Below are 11,689 nucleotides of genomic sequence, written 5' to 3' on the forward strand. Positions count from 1 at the left end.
GCAACCACATAAATATACTACAGGTAGTCATCTTAGATGAGAAATTGATTTCTACTAGCTCTTTGTGCATGTATTTTACTGATCTTAGCAAATCACACTTGTAACAGTTAACTTCGGCTACTAAGTGAATGTTCTCTCACCAGTTTGTCAAACTGCAAGAAAGCATGCTTTGCTGACCGGTAGCTTAAATATGAAAAACTCACTTTACCACTCTCCCTGATTGAAAATTAAAGGACTAAACATGGTTTCAATTAATTCCCTGGTTGTTGCTCTGGAGCACTATGGTTCAGTTATTACTAGAGTTCGCACTTTATTGAGACAAGCATGCAAACAAGATATCGGCAGAGTGACACTATAGCTGTTCTAACTTTAGGATAGTTGTTCACTGTATTTTTCAAAGATGAACATTCAGCAAGTAGATCCATAAGGCCTTGTACAATGCAATGCGCTTACAGAAATACAACAGTTTTTCTTTAAGCACTTTTGCTTATTTGTAGAGGGTAGACGCTTAATTAGGCACCCCTCCTGTAGAGATAAGCACTGGTGCTTAACTCGATTTATTTTACTAAGCACTTTGCATTGTACAAGGCCTAAGAGTACGGTCAGCCTTGAAGGCCCTCCCATTTATCCCTCTATATCTTAAGAAGGCGGCCGGCAGTCCACCGTGCACAGAGTTTCTGGTAGAAAAAGATAGCCAAAGAAATTTCAAGGCAATAACTGACAGATGGTATTTTCGTTCCTTGAGGTACCAAATAGAAGAATTCCCTTTCTAAAAGCTAATAGAGCTGCAGCAAGCAAACAAATGAAATTGACATTCTCTTCTAAAAGTTAGTGTTAGATGTGTATGACCGATACTCCTTGACCAGCTCACGAAAGAGAGATCCTTCAGTTTCCATGAGCTTTGTAGGTTTGTCAAACTCGACTACTTTCCCTGGAAGTGTTCATATATAGCGCATCAGTATATGGGAAAGATCCACAATCCGTTTGGAGTACTAAAAAACATCGTTATATTTCTTATAAGTTGCGGGTAAGAGAAACACACCGTCGCTCATTGCAAGTACCATATCGCAGTCCATAACTGTTGGTATACGGTGGGCCACCGTAACAACAGTGCAATATTTGAATTCTGTCCGGATCGTTTTCTGAAGAATAGCATCTGTTGCATTGTCTATAGAAGCTGTCGCTTCATCAAGAACTAAGATGCGGCATCTTCTCAACAGTGCGCGTCCCAGACAGAAGAGCTGCCTTTGGCCCATACTCCAGTTCGACCCGTCTTCCACAACTATTATGAACAGATCTTGATAAGTACTATGAAGGAGATAGCTCGAACACCATGCTAGCAAAATGATAGAACTCAGCCCATAAGAAGGTCTAGGCGCAACTACGAGGTCTTCCTAAAGACACCAAGATTCAACAAATTGAACATGATTTTATCTTTGCTAAGAGTCTCATTCATGGTTGGAGATAAATCCATTGGCAGATTCGAAGTACTTGGGTCTCCGCCTCCTCTATTAGTGGAGCATGTATTTTCACACCTATTTGAACTTAGTTTCACATGTATTTTTACACCTAATTGAATTTCTGAAATGATTATCTGAGTTGCCTGTTTGTTCAATTTATTAGTTTTAGAAAAGGAACTCCAAAGCCAAAGTACAGATGAAAATTGACCCCTCTATTGTACTACCTCTGTTTTTATATATATAAGACGTTTTGGCAGTTCAATTTAAACTGTTAAAACGTCTTACATTTAGGAACAGAGGGTGTAACTGTTAAGAACATTGTAGCAGACCACACTTTGGTAGGTTGAGTGAACCTAGCCAAATGGTCACCGCCAGCTCTTGGCGGGTGTTCCCTATAATTTCTGCCATCTAGTATGGCTCTTTGAGTAACGCAGGTGCCGCCCCCCCCCCCCCCCCCCCCCCCCTCTCAAATAACAAAAAAAGCATAGATGAAGTGAAGTTTCCTACCATGTGAATCCAATCCCTGTTCCTTCTCCTGGACAACTTCAAGAAGCTGACATTTTTGAAGAACCTGCAGTAATAACCAGTGAAAAAAGGGCGTGCTATAGCGTTCTGAGTAACGGCTCGCTAATAAATCAGTATACAATGTCTCGTTAATAGCATGCTACAGCGCGATATAGCATATTTTAAGGGACACGCTATTTTTTGCATTGATAATAACCAATGGAGTGACCACTTTAGTGACTCCTTTTGAAATGAGCACTGCCATTAAAAAAAGGGGGCCCTTAGCCTTAGGCCTTAGCTCAGTTGATGGTAGGTGTGGCTGTACACTCCTACCAGGCCATCGCGGGTATGTCAGAGTTCTCAAACCGAATTTGGGTGCCTATTTCTTCGATCAGTGAAAAGTTGTCTAGTTCCTCCTAGGCACTCTATTTGTTTCTCGGGAAAGGCAACTTGTAATTTGAGATTCCCCTAATTCAATTTATTCGCCCCATTTTTACAATGTGCTGAACTTTCTGAAATTGTTAGGTATATAAGAAAGCTGAACTGGCACATTACATAAGAAGGCTGCCTCATGATTAAACATTGCATTACGTTCTTTAGGTGTGATGCCTTCATCATAATCTTATCTGATCATTGGGTAAGACGAGAAAAGGCAACATTTATATCTGTGTACATCTTACCTCCCATATTTGCTGATCTGAGAATTGCCCAAGAGGATCTAGATTGTACCTTACTGTACCCTGAAAAAGTGTTGGATCTTGTGGAATGATACCCAAACGCGAACGCAGGTCATGTAAGCCTATTGTACTGATGTCCACAGAGTCTATAATTATTTTCCCTTCGGCAGGTTCAACAAGTCGAAACAATGCACCAATTAACGTTGTCTTGCCACTTCCCGTTCGACCAACTATACCAATCTTATCTCCACCTTCAAACTTGCAACTGATTCCATGTAGTACAAGGGGAGTATCTTCCCTATACCTGATCTGTCAGATCAAAATCGATCGCGTAAATTTGTTAGAAGTGTTACAGAATTTTACCCTGTAAGGTGTATATGTATGTATTCACATCTGATTACTTTCAAATTTCTAATCTCCACATTGCCATCTTGGGGCCAATCTGGTAATGGTCGATTTTCTTCAACAGCTTCTGCTGCTTCACTTTGTAAGTCCATGTACTGGTTCACACGTTCCACCGAGATTAATTGATTTGCAAGGTTGCATTGGCATTGAATAGAGAAAACAAATGAAATATTTAGGGAAAGACCATAGGACAATGCCATTCCCACAAAACCTGTGCACGTACAAAACTAAGGAATTAATTCTACTTTGCAACGTTAATTTTCATAAACTGGATAGCTGTATAGTACCAAATACTTATTCACTTGACTTTGGCACATGAGCATTTTCACTAAAACTGCATTTTCATAGAAGATACAAACTTATACATAAAATCATCAAAACAAGTGGTAGCTTGTGAAATCTACGGTGTTTAAAATTCACACCTTATTCTACCCGGCAGAATGCAACAAATATAGTTTTCTTGTGAAAATAAACATCAATACCTCAATCCATAAATACAAGGCATTCTATAAAACGTTCAGTCAAAATTTTATAACTTTGACTACTATTATAGAAAAGTATTTGGACTCAATAAGTCAAAATATTATCATTAGATTTTGCATCAACATTATTTTCATACTATAACTCTCTTCTAGTTTTCTACAAACATATACATAAGAATGTAACTTCAAATAAGTTCAGAAAAGCCATGTCTAAAACGTCATCTATTTAGGAGTGGGGGAGTATCAAGTAGGTTCTCATAACAAAAGTGTGTCAGAACTCAACTAGAACTCTAGAAGTCAATAAAAAGGTAGCAATGTCAATGCACGCAACATTTATGCAAATCAGATGCAAGCATCAATGGCCATAGAACGAGCTTGTTACTCAACTTTCTCCAAATATTTGAAGCAACATGGTGTCCATATAATTGCTTACCAGCGCTAAAAGTTCCTTGAGGAGAAATGGCCATGACAAAGGCAGAAAAAGAAAGAACTGTGGCGCTCATTATCTCCAGACGTTGAATCAGCCATTCAGTTGCTGCAAAATTGTAGAAATATGGACTGGCATTCTTGTCAATAAGATCCAAATTTTTAGCAAAGAAACGATCTTCATTCTCAAAGGCCCTTATTGTTGTAGCCCCTGAAATCGATTCACCTAAGTGATTTGCTAGAGCAGACTTGGTAGTACCATTGATCCGCATCAATTCCCTTGCCGAGGCTAGTACCTCTGCATGATCAAATGTAACAAGTTTCAGTTAATGGAAACTTTGAATGCAAAACTGTAGGCTCATTCACTCCCAGAGAAAAATTGCAGCAGATAACATCAGTTGGTGAATGAAATCAAATAATCATAGGCATGAGGCTTAGCATAAAGAAACAAAGTCATACAGATTACCTGTAACCAAATTCCCAAAACTATCATAGGCACGGATACAAACAGAGCTTGCCATGTAATAACAACCAATACCCCTAGATTGCTATATGCATTTAAGCTAGTAGAAAGGCTAAACACAAAGGCAAATGGAATATCAAGGTCAACAATACTCAAATCTGAAGAGACCTGCAGAAGAAGAACAAGGGACTGAGTTAATCTATCATGAGAAAATCCTGTGGGTGCAAAATGTGACTGAAATTTGTCGTGTTTTCCATTCGAGTAAGAATTCTTACCCGGCTAAGAACCCTTCCTAGAGGAGTAGAATCAAAAAAGGATATTGGTGCACGGAAAAATGAATTGAGCAACTGGGAAAATAAGGATCGTGATGTCTGGATCCCAAGAACAACGATTCCTAAAGATCTTGATAGTAAGAAGAGCATTGTGCAAACTCCAATAATAATGTACACATAAATTAACTTCAGTGTACTAACATCAGGATTTTGAACATTAGCAGCCATCCATGAATTCTGTGATATTTGCCCAGCTATGAAAACTATGTGAGAAATAGCACAAAAAGAGAAATACAGGAAACCTTTGTTCTGGCGCAGGTAAAGCATATAAGGCTTAACACCTGCATCCCCTGTTTCCCTTTCCTCTTTCCTGATCAGTTGATTTTCCTGCGATGGCTTCACAGACTCTGTATATCTGCTTCCATGAATACCAACTGTCTCCTTGATCGATACTTTCTTAGCTCTTTGAGAGTCTGAGTTGTTATTAAGATCCGAAACACCCACCGTATCTTTATGGGCATTTACAAGGTCTTTAAATTCTTCACAATCTGCCAATAGATCTTGATAAGGTGCAGACCGGATAACTTCTCCATCTGACATTAACTGCCAAAAATCACCACCAGTTTTAGTCTTTTAGATCTCATTAACAATTAAATAAAAGTAATTATAGATAAACATAATCATAGAGGCACAAATATCATCATATGTTGACATTTCCAAAGTGGAGAGAGGTACCAAAATGGAGTCAAATACAGGTAGAAAATCAACTTGATGGGTCACCAAAAGAACAGTCTTGTCTGATAGAGCACTCATGATATATTCCTGTTACAAAAAACTTTGTAAAAAAACGATAATCAAATAGTAATATGGTATGCATATGCTGATACGATCCTTACATTGAAGAGACTTGTGGCTGTATGGACATCAACGGCACTGAAAGGGTCATCAAGAAGATAGATGTCTGCATTTTGGTATAGTGCACGAGCAAGCTGGACCCGCTGCTTCTGACCACCACTAAGATTTACTCCTCTCTCCCCAATTTGAGTACAATCTCCATATGGCAACATCTCAAGGTCCTTGACCAACGAGCACCTCACGAGTGTGTTCTGGTATCTTTCCACGTCCATCGGTGATCCAAAGAGAATATTGTCTTGCACGGTTCTTGTTTGGATCCATGCATTCTGAGAAATATATGCTAATTTCCCACAGACTTGGATCTGAAATGTCTATGCAAAGATCAGGAATTTGATATAAAGATGTTTAAAAAATGAATTGATTAACGTACTTCTTGGTAAATAGTGTCAAGCATAATTTTTATAACAACAGTCCATGTTTCTTTTAAACGTCTCTAAATGTCTGAATTTATAATTTGGCAGTTAGTATTTCTTTAAAAGATGATGTTAGTAGAAAAGAACATACCGTGCCTTTGGTTTTTGGGATCTCTCCAAGTACAGCAGCCAAAAGCGTCGATTTTCCTGATCCCACCTCTCCACAAATTGCAATCTTTTCTCCAGCTTTCACTATCAGATTTATATTATTTAGAGCTGGTTTTGATGTATTCTCATCCCATGAGAAGCTACACGAATTCATCGCTATAGGTACAGGGCAATCAGTGCCAATGTTGTATTTTTTCCTAACGTGCCCGTTAAGCTCAGATGCATCAAGGAACTTTGATATTCGAGTGAAAGCAACCTTAGCTTGTATCACAACGCGGATAACATCTGGTATTGACCTAACTGGCTCTTGCACGAGACGCAGGGTTGCCACAAAAGTGAAGACATTGCTAGCATCAAGGGGGGTCTTCAAAAGATAGCATGTTAGAAAGGTCGCTGCAGAAACAAAATTAGGTGATGCCCAACACAGAAAACTATGGTATGCCCTCCTAAACTGGAATGCTGACAACCACTTGTACTCAACCTCTCTCAACCCCTCGATGACCTTCTTGAAGTGAGCTTCCCATGCATAAAGTTTCAAGATCTTCATATGAACAAATGACTCAGACATGGCCTTCAATCTCACATCCTGTGCTTCCATAAGTTTACTCTGAAATTTGTGTTGCCGTCTGGCCAATGGAACATTGCACAGTACAGCAATAATAATAACGACCAAAGATGAAACCATTGCAGCACCAACCGCATTGTATAGAATTGCCAGAGCAATGCAAAGCTGAACACTCGTTGTCCATGAACACTCGTTGCGTTTGTGAGGGCGGCGCGGATGTTGTTGATGCGGGACATCGAGGTTGACGAGAACATCCTCGCCAACGCCATCCACAGCTCATGCGCGTGGGTGATCGCGGTCACCTGTACGAGTACTTCTTTGGACAGATTATTCAGAAGATAACCCAGTACCTGCTGGTCTTCCCTGATCCAAAGTTGATGTAGAGGATTCGGGGTGGTCTCCTCCTTGCCATCCTTGTCCTTGGAGACGACGACCTTGGCTGGCTCCGCCATGCTCCGGTCCACGTACCCGAAGAAGCCAGCACCGCGGAGTTGAGGCGTGATCTGGGCACGCCATAGGATGTAGTTGGTGCGTGTGAGACGCTCGGTGACTTGGCCAGAGAGGGTAGGGTTGGAGGCGCTGGAGGAAGCCATGGTAGGAGGTTTCGGTGGAGGAGAGAAAACCTAGATGTAATGGAAGAGTTAGGCTCTGATTACCATGTGGGAAACGTCGTACCCGGTTCAGGGCGACGGCTGCATGTTATAAAGACAGGGGCGCAACTCCCTGATAGCGTACAAGTTGTTGGGATAGAAACTTGAGATACAAGGGATAAGCTACTTGGAGTACAAGGGATAAACTAGAAGGAGAATATTGTTACAGAGAATATCTATCTAGTCTATGCGGTTGCACCAGAATATATGGTTGAACCGAACCACCTTGACACCATAGCAACGCTGTTTAACATTCCATTCATTGAGAATTCTTACCCGGCTAAGAACCCTTCCTAGAGGAGTAGAGTCAAAAAAGGACATTGGTGCATGGAACAATGAATTGAGCAACTGGGAAAATATGGATCTTGATGTCTGGATCCCAAGAACCACGACCAGCAAATATCTTGATAGCAAGAAGAACATTGTGCAAACTCCGGTAATAATGTACACGGAAATTAACTTCAGCGCACTAACATGAGGATTCTGGACATTAGCAGCCATCCACCAATTCTGTAATATTTGCCCAGCTACAAAAAATGTGTGGGCAATCATTGACAACGAGAAATAAAGGAGGCCTTTGTTCTGGCGCAGGTAAAGCATATAAGGCTTAGCACCTGCACCCCCTGTTTCTCTTTCCTCTTTCTTGATCAGTTGATCTGCCGGCGATAGCTTCCCAGACTCTGTATATCTACTTCGATGAATATCAAGTGTCTCCGTTATTGATACTTCCTTAGGTCTTTGAGTGGGTTTGCTGTTATTAAGATCCGAAACTCCAATAATATCTTTATGGGCACTTACAAGGTCTTTAAATTCTTCACAATCTACCAATAGGTCTTGATAAGGTGCAGACCGAATAACCTCTCCATGTGACATAAACTGCCAAGAATCATCAATAGTTTTAGATGACATCAAAAATTAAATAAAGCTAATTACAGATAAATACCTAATTCTTTGAAGTGGAGAGAGGTACCAAAATGGAGTCAAATATGGGTAGAAAATCCACTTGGTGCGTCACCAAAAGAACAGTCTTCTCTGATAGAGCACTCATGACATATTCCTGTTAGAAAGAGCTTTGTAAAACAGTTCACGATCAAATAGAAATAGAATCTGCATCTGCTGATATGATCCTTACATTGAAAAGACTTGTGGCTGTATGGGCATCAACAGCACTGAAAGGGTCATCAAGAAGATAGATGTCTGCATTTTGGTATAGTGCACGAGCAAGCTGGACGCGCTGCTTCTGACCACCACTAAGATTTACTCCTCTCTCCCCAATTTGAGTGCAATCTCCATATGGCAACATTTCAAGATCCTTGACCAACGAACACCTCATGAGTGTGTTGTGGTATTTTTCCTCATCCATCGATGATCCAAAGAGAATATTGTCTCGCACAGTTCCTGATTGGATCCATGCATTCTGAGAAATATATGCTATCTTTCCGCAGAGTTGGATCTGGAAATTTTATGCAAAGATCATTAATTTTATATAAAGCTGTTATGAAAAAATGAATTCAACATACTTCATGTTGGAAAATATTGTCAAGCATAATTTTCATAAATTGCAAACCAAACATGATGCAGTTGTCAACATAACATGGATGTGGCAGCTATTTCTTTAACATATGAAGTTAGTAAAAAACCATACCATGCCTTCAGTTTTTGGTACCTCTCCGAGTACAGCAGCCAAAAGCGTCGACTTTCCTGATCCTACCTCTCCACAAATCGCAATCTTTTCTCCACCTTTGACAATCAGATTTATATTCTTTAGAGTTGGTTTTGATGTGTTCTCGTCCCACGAGAAGCTACACAGATTCATCTCTATACGGTAATCAATGCCAACAAAGTATTTTTTCCTAACTTGCCCGTTTAGCTCAGGTGCATCAAGGAACTTTGATATCCAAGTGAACGCAACCTTAGCTTGTATCACAACGGCAATAACTTCTGGTACTAACCTTATTGGTTCTTGCACAAGACGTAGAGTTGCCACAAAGGTGAAGACATTGCTAGCATCAAGAGGGATTTTCAAAAGATAGCATGTCAGAAAGGTCGCTGCCGAAACCAAAACAGGTGAAGACCAGAACATGAAACTGTTGTATGCCCTCATAAGCTGAAATGCTGACAACAACTTGTACTCAACCTTTCTCAGCCCCTCGATGACCTTCTTGAAGTGAACTTCCCAAGCATAAAGTTTCAAGATCTTCATATGAACTAATGACTCAGACATGGCTTTCAATCTCACATCTTGTGCTTCCATAAGTTTAGTCTTACATTTGTGTTGCAGTCTAGCCAATGGAACGTTGCACAGTACGGTCAGAATGATGACAACCAAAGATGAAATCATTGCAGCACCAACCGCATTGTATAGAATTGCCAGAGCAATGCAAAGCTGAACACTTGTTGTCCATGTTTGATGGAACCAGTATGGGGATTCTCCAATCCGATATGCATCGACGGTCACATAGTTTATAATGTTTCCAGAAGAGTGCTTCATTTTTGCTGCATTTGATAGCTTCTGTTGTTTCTTATAAATAGCTGCTGACAGAAATGACCTCACCTGCAGTCCTAATCTCCGAGTGCGGAAATTCCACTGTCTCTGTGACAGGGATTCACAGAATTTGCAGATGAACATTAACGCAGCTAGCACATAGCCTTCGTGTTTAAAGGTCCCTTTCCCAAGTGATACATTGATGAACGCCTTGAGGATTACTGGGCCAGCAGATAAGGTGAGAACCTTGAGCAAAGCAAAGAATCCTGAGACCAAGATTGCACGCCTGTGACAAGAAACAATAGTCCAGAAGAATGATGGTGTGGCGTGTGATAGCGACTCCTTGCCATTCATCTTCTCCATGACCATCGAGTACTGGTTGCATGCTCGATCTGTGGCACCTAAAAGTGGCATGTCTTTGTCCTCAAGGGGTTTCTTGTAGCCCATCTTCATTAGAGGATTCAACCACCAAAATGACATCTTGCTGAAAAACCCAGCTTTAGCAAAGGGAGTCACCTGAGTCTCAGAATCAGCAACCTCACCGTCTGAAAAAACCAGCTTCAGCAAAGGCAGCAGAAGTGATGCGGCTAGCTATGTAACATGAGGAAGTTGAGGAGAGGATTTACTTGTGAGGGAACCCATCTACGTGCACAATCTCTGTTGCTTCCAAATGGATCAGCTCCTGTTGCAGCCCTGCTGCCAATCATGAACAAGAAACTAGTTAGGACAAAGAACAGATACTCTTTCTTTATGAAGGAGCAGACAAAGAACAGATACTATAAATACTGGCACTGGAGCAACATCAGAGTCCAAATCCCATGAAACTATCCAGAAATTTGAATGTTTGCTCAGAACACAAAGATCACAGTGCCGCATGAGAATCATCATGGAAACCCAAAGCTGAACACGTCGGTCATCATCAAGTACCTTGTTAAGCCAGAGGAGAAGACGCTGCAAGAACTGTTTTCCTTGGCTAGAAAGGATCGACAGGGAAAGCTACAGAGATGCCATTGCTGACCTCTCTAGGCTGCTGCTAGCTGGTGAGTCCGTCCAAGCTTAGGCTGCAGGGTCTGGCGCCGCAAGCTCTTTTATTACTACGAGTACGGCGCTGTTAACGTGCCATATGTTTTGGAATCTCCTGTCGTATGCTGAGAACGTAGCCTGAGTCAAATCTTCTGTACCGGATTCCGGTGGCCTGCCATTTAAATACACGCCGCACCTGTCACCATTACCGCTATTCAGCACATATCTCAAAGTATTAAGTTCATACAAACAGAGTAACACATTAAACAAGATAATATAATGTAGATAGAATAAGATCAATTAATATGAGACCAAACCCCCTCATTTTACCACAAATAGCAACAATACAATACGTGCCTTATCACCCCTCTTGTCACATTGCAAGGTCACCGCAAGATTGAACCTACTACCAAGCACCTCTCCCATTGAATATAAATCAATCTACTTGACCAAAGAAGACAGATAGATCAGATAGAAATACATGGATATTAAATTACACAATCACCGCATGACTCTTGCCTCTCTTCTCCAGCTTCCAGGACGTAAGTACCTTCCAATTTCAAAAAAAAAATCCAAAAGCATCACATATGGGCTAGAGTAATAACTTAGTACCACCACTAGTAGAAAACAGGGCTTTGGTCCAGGCCTGGCCAGCCCATTAGTCCCGGTTCAGTCATGAACCGGGACCCCATGGGGGCATACGCCCCGGTTCGTGAGCTCAGGGGGCCGGCCGGGCCTCATGGGCATTGGTCCCGGTTCGTCTGGACCCTTTGGCCCCGGTTCCAGACACGAACCGGGACCAATGGGCCTCGCTCCTGGCCCACATCCATTGGTCCCGAAT

At 41.2% G+C, this 11,689-nt stretch overlaps 1 protein-coding gene across 1 annotated transcript; it reads right to left on the minus strand.

The window, feature by feature from the left end:
* Positions 1-680: 680 nt before the first annotated feature.
* On the minus strand, positions 681-11,411 carry LOC109752977 (ABC transporter C family member 10). The gene is made up of 13 exons (XM_073504525.1): positions 10,753-11,411; positions 10,452-10,521; positions 8,986-10,370; positions 8,473-8,793; positions 5,425-5,511; positions 4,693-5,292; positions 4,421-4,585; positions 3,962-4,250; positions 3,043-3,257; positions 2,645-2,950; positions 1,968-2,031; positions 1,043-1,282; positions 681-931 (listed from the first exon to the last, which is right to left on the minus strand). The coding sequence occupies exons 2-13, from the start codon at positions 10,465-10,467 to the stop codon at positions 822-824; spliced, it is 3,798 nt and encodes a 1,265-aa protein (XP_073360626.1). The 5' UTR covers positions 10,468-10,521; positions 10,753-11,411; the 3' UTR covers positions 681-821.
* Positions 11,412-11,689: the final 278 nt, after the last annotated feature.

This window comes from Aegilops tauschii, chromosome 7, assembly GCF_002575655.3.
Source record: "Aegilops tauschii subsp. strangulata cultivar AL8/78 chromosome 7, Aet v6.0, whole genome shotgun sequence".
NCBI lineage: Eukaryota > Viridiplantae > Streptophyta > Magnoliopsida > Poales > Poaceae > Aegilops > Aegilops tauschii.